Genomic DNA, 18,570 nt, shown 5'->3' with positions numbered 1-18,570 from the left:
GAAACTATTTCTACTTAGCAACTAGTTAGTGATTTGGTTGCTATGTGGATTATCCAATCTGGTTGAAAGCAGATCAGTATTAAATAAATATAAGAAATGCCCTTTCCCTTCCAAGAAGTGTGGTGGAAGGTGTGTGTGTGTGTGTGTGTGTGTGTGTGTTTTGGGAGCTCTTATATCTCTAATCAGAGAATACATATTTTGAAAATACATATTGTGGGATAATCTCAGGCATGTTCTTTTACACAATTTAGTATGACATTTACATCTGCATCATTCATAGAAAGAAGCTGGATTCTTGCATGATCAACCATGGTTTGAGTCCCAGACCTGACAACTTGAGAATCATAATGGGCTTGTGTGTGTGCCCAAAATCCCAAGAGGAGAATGGAGAAGGGATTCCAGTGTGGCCATCACCCTAGGGGGCGATTTCTCACTTTTCCACTCTGTCTCTCTCTGGCAAGCACATGTGCCCTATGGGGGGAAAAAAAAGAAAAGAAAGAAAAATGAGCTAAAAGTGAAAAAGTGCTATTATCAGTTAATAGGTTTTTTAAGTATATTTTATTTATTTCTTCCAAAAGAGATAAAGATAGGCAGAGAGACAGTCATCTCCAACAGGGTCCATGCCATGATCCACTCCCAGTCTCAGCTAGCCTGACTGAGCACACATGCATGCTGGATGTACTTAGGGAGGTCCCAGGACACAAATCCAGGACTTTCCTCACGGGGGTCCTACTGCACCACCACCTGGCCCACATTTAATAAAGCTTAACATTGCAGTGATTCCAGGCACCCTTGTGTCAGCAGGGTCAAAATTTAACGTTTTTCACCATTTAGGCGAAAGCAAAGGAAGAAATCCTAGAGATTAAGGAGACTAGACCTACGACAGTATGTACAGGCAGAAGGGCAGTACAGCAAGGTGTCACTCACATGTTGGCACATGATTTCTGCTAAGTCTTGTTCCTGACTCAACTATAAAAGGGACATGATTTTAAAACAAAGTGAAAGAAATAAATTTCCTGAAGCGATCAAACCACTTGTCTTAGTATGAAACATGCAGCCAATCATGTCTAGAGGAACATTTTTAAAGGGTGTTGAAAATTTTCCTTAATAGTTTTGAGTGCAACTGAAGGAGAAACAAAGCAAGCTCTTGGGCTTCAGCCAACATATTGCAGTCTTGTGACTTTGGAGATCATCTTTCCTTAATAGAATACTTCAGCATTAGCGGTTGTAGAATTAAGAGTAAAAATACTACATTTTTCTTTTATTTTGGAGAGGTTTTTGCTATAGGGCGCGTCTGCTTGCCAGAAAGACAGAGAGAGACAAAAAGTGAGAAATCACCCCCCCGGGGGGATGTCCATGCCACAATCCCTTCTCCTCCATTCACCTCTTGGGATCTTGGTATGCACACACACTCGCCTGGCGTGAGTTTAAGCCACCGGATCTGAGACTTGAACCGTGGTTGAGTACATGAGAGTCCAGCGACATAGCCATTTTGCCATCTGCTGGTCCCAAGAGTAAAACCATTACTTTGAGCTAATTTTTTTTTTTTTAATTTTTAAGTTTGAGGGTTCACTTAAGTTATTAATCAATCTAAGAGAAGAGGCTTAGGAAAGACATCTAGCTAATTCCTACAAGCACCTGACCTAAAAAGGTCATTTCTAGGAGTTGCATGTAGAGAGGATAGACTGTTCTAAGTACAAAAGATTATAAAAGAAGAACTTCATACTTGAGATAACCAACCCAACCAGCGTCCTGTCCTACCCTTGTACACAGGTTCAAAAATTCGATGTCACATGTAACCCCCCCCAAAAAATAAACAAATTTAAAAAAATCAAACTGCACTTAGCTTGTAATGTATATTTTATTTTGCACAAGCTTGCATATATACTGCACATACATTCAGTTTAAGAGGAGATGAAAGGCACACAAGGCAATTGGACTACTGTATCCTTTAAGTGGTACAAAGCAAAAGGTAAAAGTCTGGAGAGTATACAAAAGCTTAAAACACACAAAGTAAAACCCCCTCCCCACCCTCCCCACAACAACTTTTTTTTTTCCTGTTTTAAAATTTAGTAGCTGCCAAACTAAATGTTTTACTTTGACTTTAAAATCAATTGTCTACTGCACCTTTTTTTTTTTTTTAATTTTCTCTTTAATATGGACAGGGAGTCTCATTGTTTTTATCATATCAATTAATATTACAGTACATCCTTGGTAATACAAAATTGTACACCTTCATCAAATAAATTAGGATAAATTAAACCAATAAATTATGCAAAGTCTTCAGAACAATAGACAACAACAAAAATCCACAATTGAAATTGCCTCTAGCTAAAAAAAAAAAAAAAAAAAATCAAAAAATTGACTTTATCAGTTCAGTTATTGTACTATATTCAAATCAAAAGGTCTTTATTACAAAAAAAAAAGAGCTTAATAATGCTATTTACAACATATTGCTAAATAATATAAAGGCAGTGTTTTGTCACGGTTTATACTATATACATATGAGAAATGGCTGGGACAGTATTGAGAGAAGTCATGACCTTTGATTCTTCGAGATAGTACTGAGACCAACCCCAAATGCATTTTTTTTCTAGATCTAAATTTGAAGTGGTAATGTATAATTTTTAAAATGCTTTATTCCCCCAAGAAGGGGAATTGAATATTTAAAAAGTACAGAACGAACACATTTTGACAACAACGTCAGTCCGTGTGCCGTTTCTGTTCATGTTTACGCATTTTAGGGGGCGTCAGATTTGAGAGAGGGCTCAAATTCCAGATGCTTCCAGATTCCATTATATTCTTAGAAGGATAATTATAAGAAGATGCAAAGGTTAAATACCAGTTTTGATCCCAGCTCTGAATATAAGCATTTTAGCTTTAGTTTTATAGATGGTTTACAACCAACAGATCTACAGAAAACAAAACTGCATTTCCTTCAACATAACATTTAAGTGCAATACAGTAACTGCTTACTCATATAAACCAGTTACATTTTTTAAGGGGAGCTTTTTGAAAACAATGCTTCTTGTAATTGGCAAACACAGAGTTTGTACCAGAAGGAAACATTTGTACTATTCACACCAATGAATACTCTATAATATACATGGCAAAGAGATTTTGCACTTGTCCTCACATATACACCGCGTCTTCGGGGGAGTCTGTAAACCACTTTTTCTCGGATGAATTTATGATTGCTCTTGGGGACATTCTGTGTTTAAAGCCCCCAAATCTTTAGCTGTATGACTATATTAACTTGCACGTGTCTGTGTGTGGGGATACTTATTGTCTTCATGTCCATAGAAAAGAAATTTCATAAATTTACAGAAACTGCATTACCCTTGCCCTTGACATCTGATAAAAAAGAGACTGTTATCTTTTAAGAGTAGAGAGCAGGATTTTCAAGAATGCTTTTAACTGTCTATACAGTCACTGTAGTGTTCCTAATAAATTCAACAGATGTTGTGAGAATGTAGTTATTTATTAAAATCTCATGTCTTCTGTAACAACAGCCATGAGGTTAAATATTTACATTGCTTTATAAAAGTTCCCCTCTCTCTTTAGTGTTCCCATTTTGCTTTTTTTGTTGTTGTTGTTTTAAATTTTTTTTCTAAATGATATTCACCCACATTCTTAGTACAGTAACAAAGATTCTGCAAACATAAAACACTTTCATTAAATAATACTCGGAGGTACAAAGCAAACTTGAGGAATATGTGGGTGTACATTTACTTAAATAATTACTACATTCTAACATCTTCCACGTGTTTTACCATTTAATGTGAAACGTCCTCATTAAACAGCCAGAGATACAGTAAGAATTAAATGTTTTGTTGTTGCAAATAGAACATTCTTTTCACAAAACATAACAAATGTCTAAAATAGGTTCTTAAATCTAAATAGGAAAAGGTAAGCTTTCCACTCCACACGCATATATATATATGTATATTTTTACATGTGTGTATATGTGTGTATGTGTCTGTGTGTTCACACATGTACACACACACATATATAGCACATGGTATGAAATATTGCTTCTATACTACTTTTCATTAGGCTAAGAAAACACAAGATTTGCACCACAGTTACAAAAAATTGGCTTCTACAAGAATTTTCAAAACTCGAATGCTGCTCAAACAATTGAGGAAAAAATAATTTGCGGTATCAAACTGTTCTAAAAATTCTCTTCTTCAAAAACGTATTCTCCCGCTTTGTTTTAAAAAGACACAAAATATGCATAGCTATCAACATTATGTCAAACAGCCAGAAAAAAAATCTAGTGTTTATTGCAGCTGTAGTAATTGGAAATAAAGTCAAAAAGATGAACTTGAAAGCCACAGAAGGCACAAGAACAATTGTACTTGTGGGAAAAAACTGGTATTTTGAAGGATTTTTTTTAAAAAAAAAAAAAATCCCCCCGCTGGTGCATTTTAGGTCTAGGCACAGACTATAAAATCAAGTGCATACGCAAAAATAATTTAGGGTTAGCAAAAAAATAAGTGGTAATGTGGTATTTCAACATGGACTTTAGACTTTTTTTTTCTCCCCCAGGTAACCTGTCCCTCATCTTTCCCCCTCCCACCATAGAAAGTTAACTTTCTCCCAAGAAGCCAATTTTCATTTGGTGAGAGTTGAACTAAGATTTGTGATTTTTAAACTATTAAATGGAGGTTTTGAGAGACAGGCTTGAGTCTTTCCAATGTACTGGGAGGCACAAGATTTGATGATTGCAAAAGAGGAGAAATCACCTAAAAGCAAATTGTTAGAGTTCTATTTTCAGAACAAAAAAGGCCAATTTATACTCATGCTGCAATTTCCACTCTGAAATAATTTCTATGCCTCCGTGAATATTGAGTCGGTATTATCAGTAGATAAGCACATCAGCATTTGGTTGCAAACACTTACTTTTGCTTAATTTGTCTGTTTAAATTAGAAAGACAGGGGAAAATAATACTCAAATCCAAATAAGTTTGGAATCAATATTGAACTTGTCCCAGTTCAAAAAGATACCTAGCAATCGGTCTACATAGGTGAATATACTACAGCTTTGCCTTTGACCTTGCAAATGGCAATCCAATGTTGATATGAATTACATGGAACAGCAAAGACCCAGTTGTATACTGACATGAACAATGAATGTCATCCTCTTTCAAATGAAGCAAGAGTGTGACCACAACTTGAAACTGTTTTCCTGCTTTGTGCTGATTGGATTTTTTCTTTCCTTCTTCTTCTTTTTTTTTTTTTTGCACTTTATTCCAATGTAATGATTACCTGAACTTTAATTTTTCTTTAAGCAAGCCAGAATAATGATAAATTGGATCTAATGACTCCGTGTGCATTGTGTAGGAGAGTGTGAGCTGGGAGATCTGTCTGGCTATGCGTGCAGAGTAAAGCGGTTAGTGCACCAGCCCGTGCTACTGCACACTCTGTCCACACTTCAAGGGCCTGTTAGTTCCTGAACGATGCAGAGCATCGTAGGACTGCACCGTTTAATTTAAAGTCAGCAGGTTTTAAGGCTTTGTGCTGACAATAATTGTGTTCATACATTTCTGTCCATCAGCAGAATTTATAAATGACATTAAATTACAGCGATTGGGTCAGCTAGTTAGTCACATGGATCAACCTGCATTCCCCAAAGTCAAATGCAATTTTTATAAAAATTAAGGAAAAAATGGTGTTTATGTCCTATATGTTCTAAAATACCAGATTTGTTATTGTGTCATTTTAGGAGGTGTATATCAAATTACCAGGGGTAAGAAGGGGCCTGGAAAACATTATTAGAATCAACAATGAATTCTTACTGCATCTGCACACAAAAACCCACCTAAGAAAACGACAAGTGTGACTGCCATATGATTTTTATAATGTAAATATGGGACAATGTACATCATTGAAGAACTGGAAATTAAAAAAAAAAAAAAAAGGAAAAAGAGGAGAACTATTGAAGAAAGCATAAAATAGCAGCTGGCTTTCTTACTGAAATTGAGTTGTCGGGGTTAACCCCAAACTTTCTTATATTCTACACTCTTCTCACGTTTTGGTCAATACTAGCTTTTGAATTAGAAGAGGCATTACCGTTTGCTTTAAAATACTATACCTAAAATGAAGGAATAGTTACGTACACTGCCACCACTTTGCATACCCATCAGGGAAGTGTAGAATTATATATGAAAATAGGTCATTCTCATATGCCCTCCTCTTAGGAGGTGAAGATCAAGTCAGCTAACAGCTGTCAACAAACCTGTAGTGTAGGCAAGGATTTTGTGGTTAAGTAGGGATTTCCGCTATTCCTCACTGTATTGAGAAAATAGTGTTTTGGAAAAAAAAAAGTGTTAAACAAATAATAATCCTCTTAAGCATATAAACAAAGTTGAGCAAAGAGTAAATTTGAAACGTATGTGCCTTTTAATACTTGAAGCAAAATAAATAGAAAATGATAGCAAGCGATAGGGTTTTTCTCTATGAAGAATGATAGAAGCTCACTTATGAAGAAGAACCTATTGTATAGTTTAAAGAGTTGGCTATAAGGAATGTATACATTTCCTTTCTTATCTCGGTAAAGTCATTTTTGTGCCAAATTGCTTTACCTTTATGAGAAACTGGTACTAGTTGGGGGGTGTTTTCCATTTCTCTTAGGAAAGGCTTGGTCGTTAGTGATTTTCTTTTGACATTTTGGCCTGTTGGGGTACTTACATATTTTTAAATATGTAAGAGAAAGTTATTGAATTCAAATCAAATAAAGTATTTAAGTGTGTGAAGTGGTTTCATTGCATTCTCAGACCTTCTTAGCAGTAAAAACAAGTGACACCTCATTGCCTGTAGAGACGCGTTGTGTCATGGGTTTCCCTCCGCCAACCGCCATTTGCAATAAACCATCTATCAAGCAGACCTATCTTGAACAAATGCCCTTCCTTGCTCATATAGATTTTATACACACCAACATTCATTTTCCCTGAAAAATCAACCCTATTTTAAGTCTCCAAATGTTAAGGGCCTTGGGTAAAAGTAAACTAAAGGTGGAAGGAAAATAACCATATCCCCTTGCAAAGGAAAACAAAAGGGAATGAGGAAGAAAACAAAATAGGATGAGGAGGAATTACCAGCTGATTTCATATCATCTCCACACCTCCCATACACATATATATGAAATCAAAATCTAGACACATACAACTTGGACATCCAAAGGGGACTGCTACTATTCATACATTCAAAAAGAGTTGTTGAAATTTCTACTCATGAAGCAGCTCTTGTAGGCAGTTCGGGGACTTGAAAATCTCAGGGACTTCACTATCCAGCTTACAGATGACCTTGTATATGGCCTTCTTCCAGGAAGGATCAACATCTTTGCCTGCGATAATGGCATTGAAAAACTCCCGTAATGTGATCTGCGCAACTTCCAGGAATCTCTCTGGAACCTGCTGATACAAGGAGACAATGGCATTAATAAAGTTTTCAGTTTCAAGTCTACAGTTCTTCAAAGGAAATTGAGCTAAGTTCATTCTTTCAGAAAGGGGCTTACATGGCACCTGCATTTTCTAAAAATGTCCGGCTTCTATTCTCTTATGTAAAGTCGTTATATATAGTAGCATTGTAATGTGGGGTTGACAGCTTTGTAGAGTTTTAGAAAGAGACTTCTACAAAAGATGCTTGTGAACCTATTGAAAAATGAGGATTTCATTGTGAATATTAGGGTAGGAAAAGGGGACATGACCGTTGAGTTTCCTCACTTTATAAATAGGTGCATTCCAGAAGAAAACGAATGTTTCAGACTTTGAATCATCTTTCCTTTTGATTTCCATTATGAAAACCAAGATTTGCTCTCAAAATAGAATAATAAATAATTAGGCTTCTATAGGAACTAAATTCACACTTTAAATGAAGAAAATCTTTTCAAATCTGTTTCCCTAGTATCAGAAGACTGGTAATGCAAATGCTAAATTGTGTATTAAAATAATCTGCACTATAAAGAACATACATAAAGGAGTAAGATAATGAAATTAACATGGGTGACAAAATACACAATTTAGACAGAATCCTAAAATACCACATCAAAAACTACCTTGAGATTAAAACTGCTCCATGAGAGAATAATTTATGCAGCTGATAATAATAATAAAAACTAGCATTTATTGAGTGCTTGTTATGTATCAGGTACTGTGCAATCTACTGACTGAATTATGACATCCAGTTCTCCCAACCTTTCTGTGAGATGTTGCTCTCGATTATATACGAGAGAATTGCAGCCCAGAGAAATCAAAAGGATTGCTCAAGATTGGTATATCCCAAGATAAACATTCCTCAAATATATTTTTTTAAGAATCTCTGTCTGTTAGGCCTTTTCTTCCGCAATAATTACTCCGTGTGTGTTGTGAATAAGTGTGCCTGTGTGCGTATCATGTAGGATATGTGTTCTCAGAACCGTTGATGTAACATCGGGTTGTCAGAAAAGTCATGACACATTTTTGCATAGGAAAATACGTCATGATTTTTCCAATGACCCAGTGGTTGGACCTCTTGACTAGGAAGAGGAGTATTGATGGGCTTATTTAGTATCCTTTGTAAGTTACTCATAGGAAAGCCTAACCTGTCTTTCCCCACTCTGAAATAATGGATTCACAGGAGAATTCCATGAATTCATACTTTTCCAGGTACGCACTGACACTCAGCAGATTTTCTTTGAGTAGGGTACTTATGCACTAACCATGTTTTATTTTTACATTAGGTGCAGAAATATGAGGAATAAAGGTTGCATGGACAGACAGATCTGTCTACAAATATATCAGAGATGAAAGATTTTCATCTCAGTGCAGACATGCCACTGACCAAGTAAAAGGGAGAGGTTGTCATCTTGAACATGTTCAGTTCTTCCCACATTTTCTCAACTGGCACAGTAGATCATTTTATAAGGATAGTAACTAATATAGAAAACTAAAATAATCACCAGACATCCCTGTTTTTTAACAGTTCAAATTGAACAAAGAATTTCATTTCTCCCAATGGCAAGTCAATTAGACAAACCTAATAACTCCCCAGAAAAAAAATAAAAGAGTGCCCTTTTGGGGGGTGATCAGAAAAAGTGAGAGTTTTGAGCAGATCTTCCCAAAGATGTTTATCCATACACCTCAAGGGTCATTCTTTGCTGAGACCTCATCTGGATTTTCCACAGACCTTTGTAATCCCTCCCCACCACCCCCAAATCTCCCATATATATGAATATTTTGGGGGGAAGCACTTAGCCCTCTCACTTACCTTATACCAAATAAAAATCTTTATGAGTATGCTCTCCTCCTCCCTGCCACGATACTCCTTCCCATTTTATCAAATGGGCATTATTGAGAGAGAGAACCTGGCTGGAGGACAGTTAGGCAGTGCAACTATCCATTTTAACTACTTGGTTGGGGAGCTGTTAGCCAAATGCTACAGAAACATCATCACAGTCATTTATTAAAATAAACATTTGAGGACCAGCAGATGGTGTAATGGTTATGTTGCTGGACTTCCATGTAGTCAACCATGGTTCGAGTCCCAGACCCAGAGGCTTAAAACTCACGCCAGGCATGTGTGTGTGTATGCCCAAAATCCTGAGAGGAGAATGGAAGAGAAGGGACTGCGGTGTGGCCATCCTTCTCAGGGGTGACCTTCTCGCTTTCTGTCTCTCTATGTCTCTCTGACGAGCACATGTGCCTTAAAGCAAAAAACAAACAAAAACCTCTCTTAAAATAAAACGAGCACATGTGCCTTACAGCAAAAAAACAAACAAAAACCTCTCTTAAAATAAATAAATAAGTAAATAAAAGTAAACATTTTATGAAGTGTGGTTACACTGGCCATTGGCAAGAGAACCTCGATGATAATCTATATTTGAACACGCAGGGATGCAGCAAGCCATGGTATAGCGCTTTGATGGATGAAGGGTCGGGGCAGCTGCTCTGGAGAAGCTGGAGAAGGCAGGAAGCCAGCCCACCCCAAGGGCCCACAGGAGGTCTGGGGAACTAGGGGAAAGGGAGAAAGGGGCATTGCTAGAGCCTGCAGGAGGGAGAGACATCTAGAACACATCGGCATTAAAGGGAGGGAAGTATAATTGTTACATTTGCTCAAGAACAAATCAAAGTAACTTCTTTGAGAGTTATGTGCACCTTCTGCCTCATTGTTTTTATTGTTCACTGTTTGTCAGCAGCTCCTGTTTTAAACATTTGTTTCTGGTGGCAGTAGTCATGGGCTTTCCTATAACATGCTTTGTATTTGTGTCTTGATCCTATTTAACTCTTCACCCATTTAGTTCTAGCCTCAATTACCTTATCATAGGTGTGTTTAGATAAGAAGCCATGGTTTTGATTTTGTGTATCCCCCACAATGCTTAGCTGAGAATCTTTTGCAGAGTCATCTGATAAATAGTTCATAGTAAGATCTTGCCTTCTGCTTTAGTCTATATTATTCTAGAGCTACACTTATATTCTCCTTCAATACTTAAAAAAGGAAGCTTAAAATGACGATAAGATAAAATTCAAAGAGTTGGAATATATTTTGGAAATCATCATTTAAAAATTTTTTTTCCATAATGTGCGTGCACTTGTGAAAGAGAGACAGAGAGAGACAGACAGAAAGAGAAGAGAGAGAAGAGAGAGAGAAACTGGGAAAGCACCCCAATGGGGGGGTGGTGGCCACACTGCAATCTCTTCTCTTCCATTAGTGTCTTGGGATTTGGATCACACACACATACATATCTGGCATGTTTTTCAAGCTGCTGCAGGGTCTGGGATTTGAAATGCCTGTCAGCCATATGGGATCCAGTCACCTTTACCACCCCGCCAACAGCTGGCCCCCAAATCATTACTTTATAAATGAAGAAACTATAAAATGTTATGTAATGAAATTACAAAATCTAGAGACCCACGTGAAATAAGGCACCTTTCTAGTCAACCATGCGGCTCTCTTTTAAAGCTTTTCCAACAATTTCTATTCATTGGAGAGAGCAAAACCTTGACAAAGCTGTGGATCTATAATCAAGAAAAGCCACAGAGGAGCTAGTAGCTTTAAAATAAATAGGAATGGTACAAAAGATTCCCCAAAGTAGACTTTGGTTATTGGTTTATGTTTGGGAAGGGATGAATTCTTTGTGAACAAATGAAATGGTCTGCTAATTTAGTGCTTATGTTGAGGCAAAATTCATGTCATGGGCTGAGTTGGATAAAAGGAAGTATAATGAGATTCTCTAAACTGGAGCAATTAATCTTCTTGGTGACTCCAGAGGAGTACTATTGGGTAGCAACTGATCTTCTGAGAGGGTGCCAAAGAATTCCACCCACAGGTAGAAATATCACCACGAAGAAAAGAGATCGTCACCTTCCTGCTTGAAAAATTTCCCCCAGTTCCATTCACTAGAGCAAGGGGGTCCTTTATGATATCTTGGGGGGCATCTTAAAATTCAGGATTATGAGAAAGATGTTGCTCATATTATTTTTTTTCTGCACTTCTTCACACCTAATGGCTTTCCAATCACTAATAAACATCTGCAGAAAATCCCTTAGTGACAAGTAATCCCTTATCTAGGTTTCTTTTAATAGAACCCAACAATCTGCAGAATGAACCCTAGAGTATCTCCTCAGCATCAGGTGGCAACAGTCAATCAAGCCACTGGAATGCAAGACAATGCAGGCCGCTGGGTGGGGGGAGGAGGGAGGGAAGGCCATGCCTTTGGACATGCCACAGGGAAAAAACAAAAGGCTTCCAAAGTCTCTGGCTGGAACTCTGAGGCTATTGTGGGAGTTGCTTTGTCGCAGTGTTCTTCAGGAGAGGAGAGTGGAAAATTTGCTTTGGTAAAAAGGCATCCCAATATAGGAACCTCACCCTACATGGTCTTGCCTTGGACTCTGGTGGAGAATAGGATTGTGATAAGTTACCTGGACACGTTCATACATTTGAAAAAGGCTGGCTGTCGGCATCTACCCATTTCATCCCAATTGTTTGTACTTGAGTCTCCTCAGAGCAAACAAGGGTCTTGTGGGCATCAGTGAAATGGAGAAAATGGGGGAATATTTTCACAGTTCGCTCCATCTCCAGTTGGGTTGTGCACACACACGGTGTGTTGGGTGGGTGGTTGTTTTGCTGTTCCTTTTTTTTTTTTTTTAATTTTTTATCAGAGTGAGTGGCAAAGACACATTTTCCCCCCGTCTTCCTCCTCCTCTTCCCAGTTGCTTTACCTTCAAGGATGATTTGTTTTATTAAACTGACTGTCCCTAGCCTCTGCAGTACATAATAAAAGCCTGACATAGCAGGCTGCCCGCCTTCTGTGTCCTGCAGATACTCATCATAAGTGTCAGGACATACCAAGGTTAGCGGTCACTGGAAGTGTGCTCGCTGGCCCAAACCTTGCCAAACGCTCTTGGCAGCTGAATGAATGTCACAGAGAATAGAAGGGGAATTACAAAGGTTAAAAAGAAGACAGCCTCTCCTATTTTCTGGAGACAGAGAGGCTGATTTTTCACACCTCTGAAACATCCGTAAGCTCATTCATCAGCCTCTTGCGGGGGACTTAAACCTTGCCCCTTGCACAGTTCTCCATGGACACCCCTCCATCCTCAATCCCCTTTAAAAATTGGCCCACTGGCCTCTTTTCATCAGTGAAATGATCTTTACTGAAATGGATAGAAAACAAACCAGGCATCGACCTCTTTCCCCAGCCCCTCCTTGATAACCAAAGGCTCAAGTGGCCTATGGAGCTTATCAATAGATTACAATCTTATCAAGGGAGATCATCTTTACAGTTCATCTTTTAAGCTAATTTTTTTTTTCAAACTTACTTCAATGGAGAAATGGAAAAGAAAACACACGTAACAGCAGGAGTGGCTGTTAGACAGAAAAGTAAAACCCTGCCTAGCATTTTGGCGAATTAGTATGTGTGTGGGTTTTCTTTGGTCTTCTTCCTCCATTTTTTTTTTAATACTATAAAAGGACAATAAAATGCTGACTGTACGAAGACAATGTCAAGGAGAAAAGGGTACTGGTATTTTGGATACTCTTCACTGCTCGCCTTGGAGAGAGTTATTCTTGTCACAAACCCTTTTGTCTGCATCTGCTGACTGCTTGCCTGTAGCCAGCAGCATACTTTAACTGTTTTGTCACCTCCTAACATCACATGCATCAGCTGTTGGGCTTTTGTTACGGGTATTGTAGAACTAATCCGCTGTGGCTGTTCTACTGTGCAGTAAATAAAACAGAAACGGGCTTCTCAGACCATTCTGCATGAATATTTCAGATGGCTTTTACAACTCCGATTCACAAAATCAAATAAATAAATAACTCCCCCCAGGCCCCCCGGGCCCCTCCCCCCACAGAAACAAAACCCCTCCAACTAGCCCCAGATGCCTCCAACTTCACTGCATTGAAGGCGCTGACTTGAGCCTTCAAGCAATTGTTTCAGTGGAGTTGCAAGAACAGCGCCCTCCCAACTTCAACACTGAGGAGCTCCTAGTTATTATCAGAGTTAAACATATCTAATGACAAAAACCGGGTAAGCAGTTCTGAAAATCTAGAGAGCTACATTTTTTTCTTTTTTCCCTCCTTTGTTTTTGTTTTTGTTTTTGTTTTTGTCCTTGGGCCTTCAGAAAATATACATGTAATGCCCTCTGAAATATATAGAGTTGCCTTGTCCAACAGCTTATATTGTTTCCATCTGCATTTTCTTCCTTTCTACTTATCTGAAAGGGCTCAACGGAAGATCCTGTCTGTTTAGTTCATCCTAAGGGCCTTTTCAAAGTATTTAAACTGTATAGGAGCACAAGAGGAAAATCAAACTTTGCTGGGTTTTTCAAAACTGAATTTATGTCCTAAGCTCTCATGGTAGAAACAGCGTCTCAGTCATAGAGAGTGTGGTATTTTTCTAGATGACTCCTAAGTGTCTTTGGAGAAGTTAAAAAGAGAAAGGGCATCCGAAGGTGTGTGTGTGTGTGCACACACATGCACACAAGATCCTAGGAAAGGAGACAAACAATGGAAGTACTTTCCCTAGCATTCATTCACCCCAGTGTGCACATGATTCCTCTAAACAAACTCTCCCATCCCTGCTGTTTGTTAAGTAAATATTGATCAAGGAGAGACCTATCTCCTGACAGCAGTGGCACAAGCTGGGGACTTATACTGCAGACAGAGTGGACTTAAACGGATAAACTCAGATGTTTCGTAACTCCTCATAGAGATTATCAGATGAAAAGGCAAGAACAGATACCTTACTGCAGCTCCTCCGCACTGTGTCACTCACACTGAACTCTACTGCCAGAGGCAGAAGAGAGGAGTGATGGAGCTATGAAATAAGGTCACAAGATACAGTGACTAGGGCCTCCCTCTGCAGTCAGGCATGCGTCCATCCTATGTGGACAGCCAGGAACTAACTGGCCCTTCAGAGGAGAAGAAATGGTACAGGATGCCACACACAGTGAATCATGGGACTGTGTTCCAATGACCCCTCGTCTCAGGGAGGGATCAAATGAGAAAGCAAGCGTGAATGTGCTTTGGAAAGCGAAAATATCACCCAAATGTAAGGTGGTGGGTTGAACCTTTCTAGAAGAGCCCTACTTCCTAGGAAGTGTTTCACTATGATTAATACATACGTGTGAAATATTGTTTGAAGAGATGCTTTGAGGTTTGCTTGGGCAATTTTATAGGCTGAGTCAACAAGTCAAGAAAAGTCGCTTTGTGTTTCCTAAGTTTTAGGTTGGTCATTTCATAATTGTGACTCAAATTCCTGTTTTCTGCACTGTCAGTAGCTGAATGGGCAGTTTTAAAATTATCTTTAGAGATTAGGTTTTGTGTATTAGACACCTTGCTAAGAAAGAGCAAGGTGTTCGATTTAGAGTCCTCACCAAATGGCTACATGGCGTTTGAATTTTATTAGGATGTTCATGTTTGGAAGGCCCTGGTATTATCCAGGAGCACTGGCTGCGAAGTTGCTTTCAGATGCCTGCCAGGTTACTTACACCAAGCAAGGCAGAGAAAGATTCTTGGGCAACAAGTGAGCTTAGGACTACAGTCTCTCTCTGATGCTCCAGGTGGTATTCAGTTTTCAGGGACTTCAGAAGATGAAATGAGTATACCACCCACGCACCCATGCAGTTTGGGGCCCTAAGAGCAGGCCCCCTGCAAGTTACATGTTTTGCTACTTGAATATATGAGTAAATGCTTGTAGGAAGTAGCTATAGTTCAAGGTTGTCCTTAAACAAAAATCCCGAAAACTGTTTCCTTGGTTGAAGCAAGGCACATGGCAATAACAGTCTGTATCTTTTTTTTTTTTTTTTATACAAAGCTTCAAAAGAACAATGTTCTGTTGAGCAAAATTCAGTAGCATTCTGTAAACATTAATTTAAGGAAATCAATAGACTCAGTGAGCTAAAGCCATATTGCAAGATAAACTGGCTAGCATGCCACTTTGTCAAATAGATTTTCGTTTTCTCGGCTAGATAAAGACAGTTTCAAAACGGGGCAAACGTGTTGCAACCAAGGTTTGAAAAGTATGTGGCCTTCAAACAGTGCAGGGACTTCAGAAGATGAAATGAGTATACCACCCACGCACCCATGCAGTTTGGGGCCCTAAGAGCAGGCCCCCTGCAAGTTACATGTTTTGCTACTTGAATATATGAGTAAATGCTTGTAGGAAGTAGCTATAGTTCAAGGTTGTCCTTAAACAAAAATCCCGAAAACTGTTTCCTTGGTTGAAGCAAGGCACATGGCAATAACAGTCTGTATCTTTTTTTTTTTTTTTATACAAAGCTTCAAAAGAACAATGTTCTGTTGAGCAAAATTCAGTAGCATTCTGTAAACATTAATTTAAGGAAATCAATAGACTCAGTGAGCTAAAGCCATATTGCAAGATAAACTGGCTAGCATGCCACTTTGTCAAATAGATTTTCGTTTTCTCGGCTAGATAAAGACAGTTTCAAAACGGGGCAAACGTGTTGCAACCAAGGTTTGAAAAGTATGTGGCCTTCAAACAGTGCTTGTTCCTACTACAAAGCTGGATAAACATACTTTAAAAATGATAAGATTGGTCGAGCATTGATTGAGCTTTCAAATTTTACATATAGATTTCTTGGTTGTCTCACAGGAGAAGAATAAAACAAAAATGTAGTGCACTCAGAATAGAAAATCGCACTTAGGAGAAAAGGGTTAAATTGTCTTGTGTGTGAGAGAGAGCGCTTTGGGAGCAGTTTTAGCTGATGCTTGACTTTAAAAAAGAAAGGAAGAAAGAAATCTTTATTCATGTTGACCTGATGGGCAACAGGCCTTCTTGCCAAAATCCAGAAGCCAAACTCTCTAGTGAGTTTGGGATCAGAGGTTTCAGCTGGTGGAAGCTGCTCACGTTCTCACCAGGCACTGTCATGTTAATGTGCAGAAGGGGGGCAGGTTGTGGGGGGAAGCAAACCAGGGAAGGGCCAGGGGAGGAAGGGACTGATGTGTCACCCAACAACCCCCAAGGCTTCTCTCAAACAGACTGAAAGAGCTGCAGGGATAATTAGAAAAAGTGGCAAAAGGAAAGCAGGTCTCCCAGTCTGTCACCATGGCAGGGACCTGCGTTGAACCTGTGGCCGTACACTTCCAAGGTGCCTGCTTGCCATCCCCCACCCCGTGCCATTCCAGCCCATATAAATGCTGGGAGAGTAGCAACCAGATAGGACAAGATGGAAAGGGCCCACTGGAGGAAATGTAATAAAAGAACTGAATGGTCACATGGAAACTGCCACGGAGGGAGGTTAAGGGTTTACCTTGAGTGGACGGTGGAACTCCATGAAAAAAAATCATAGGAAATGAACTTTGGTCTGTAGTGTGAGGAGTTGGGGGTGCTTGGGCCGTACCTCTCACATGGACAGCTCCGGCAACAGCGAGAATGAAGGGCAGAGACACACCTTAGGTATTTTCTTTGTTTCCTTACCTACATTTGAGTTTTTACATTTTGTATGTGGGCATTCGGAAAATACATGTTTCAAAAATTGTCGCACCTTTAAAATGATGATAACATGTACTGTTAAAAATGCCACGTAATTAACAACAATGTGCTGGAGTTGAGCAATTTGAATAATTGTGCCTTCTAGGTAACAAAAAACAATTTCCTTTTTTTTTTTTTTTTCTTTTTCTGGAGAGGTTTTTCCTATAGGGCATGTGTGCTGGCCAGAAAGACAGAGAGAGACAAAGAGACAGAAAGTGAGAAATCACCCTCCAGGGGGGATGGCCACGCCGCAATCCCTTCTCCTCTATTCTCCTCTCGGGAGTTTGGACACGCTCACACACGCGCCCAGCGTGATTTTAAGCCACTGGGTCCACGACTTGAACCACGATCTACTACATGGGAGTCCAGTGACATAGCCATTACGTCAAATGCTGGTACCTTGAGAAAAAAATAATCTTAACCTCTTCTCTACTGTTAACAAACTGCATATGCATTTCAAATCATACAAGCCATTCTGGTGGCAACTCTGTACATAGATATCAAGATACATGAAACTATCTCATCCCTCGTCATAGAAAAGGTGGAACAGGATAATGAATGACAAATATCTGCGAGAGACCATCAAGATGACTTGGCCAGTCTGAAATCTGGTTCACTGATTATGCTTAACATGGCTAATTTATTTGTTCCTGTGTGGAAGTCTTGGTGTTATAGGTGTTAGGAAACATGATGGTCACATTGTTTTTTTTGTAACGGAGTAACTTTTCCTTCCCTCCCAAACTCTACACGCGTCTCCCAGAGTGATTCCAAATTTAAACAAAATAAAATACAAAGAAAATCAGAGAAAAGGTATGAAAAAGGAAAATCTCATTTTAATAAACTTCCTCGCTTGCCCCCAGAAGACCACATAGATAGTCTAAGATCTTAAAAACAGTTGGAAGCACTTTGCTGGAATTGCACACCTGGGAGGCTGTTCAGGTGGAAGCTGGACCGAGACTCTTCCAGCCAAGAATCCGAACTTTTGGAACGTCAGAACTAGACGGGACCTAGGGACGTTCATGTTCCACCAAAGAGAGAAACCACCCTCGGCTAGGGGTCAGCAAACTTTACCTGTAACGGGCAAGATAACATATAGGCTTAGAGGCTACATCTGCTCTTGGTCCATAGTCTTCTTTTTTATAGCTGTTTAAAAATATGAAAGCCATTCTGAGCTTGAGGCCATAAAAACAGACTGATGGGGAGATCTGACCCACAGGCCATAGTTTGCCAATCCCTGATTTTAGCCAGAGTTGGGTGTTAACAACTTTTCTAAAGGCCTAATGGTTTTTAGTCTACACTAATCTGGGTGACTCACTGGGTTGGCAGCACTGGTTGTACTTGCAGGTAATTGTATTTGCAGGGTAGTTGGGATGGACTAACCCAAATTCAACCTGCAATGCATGGCATTGCTCAGATGTAGTTTGAGCTACCCAGGTGTATGGGAACAGAGTAAGTCACAGAGATGGTCCAAGACCAGGAATACTTCAGTCTTGTCTTGCCTTGACTAAGAACGTTTCCTCAGGAGCTCTCCTGCCAGGAAATATTTAAATGTACTGAGTGAGAAATCTATCCCTTCTTTTTTTTTTTTTTTTTTT

The 18,570-nt window shown here is 39.2% G+C and overlaps 1 protein-coding gene across 7 annotated transcripts in view; it reads right to left on the bottom strand.

Annotated features, from left to right (window-relative positions):
• Positions 1 to 2,461: 2,461 nt before the first annotated feature.
• Positions 2,462 to 18,570, bottom strand: part of PROX1 (prospero homeobox 1) — a 55,866-nt gene continuing 39,757 nt past the window's right edge. For 5 of the 7 annotated variants that reach the window (XM_006155819.3, XM_006155820.3, XM_006155821.3 and 2 more), the window contains one exon: positions 2,462 to 7,418. In XM_006155819.3, the coding sequence (XP_006155881.1) occupies positions 7,230 to 7,418 (189 nt within the window). In that variant the 3' untranslated portion in view covers positions 2,462 to 7,229. The remainder of the gene's footprint in view (positions 7,419 to 18,570) is intronic. The other 2 variants (XM_014590648.2, XM_006155823.3) reach the window with 2 other exon arrangements.

This window comes from Tupaia chinensis, unplaced genomic scaffold (genome assembly GCF_000334495.1).
Source record: "Tupaia chinensis unplaced genomic scaffold, TupChi_1.0 Scaffold000473_1, whole genome shotgun sequence".
NCBI classification, from domain to species: Eukaryota; Metazoa; Chordata; class Mammalia; order Scandentia; family Tupaiidae; genus Tupaia; species Tupaia belangeri.
The sequence above is the reverse complement of the archived record's forward strand: the minus strand, read 5'-3'. Positions and strand labels throughout refer to the sequence as shown.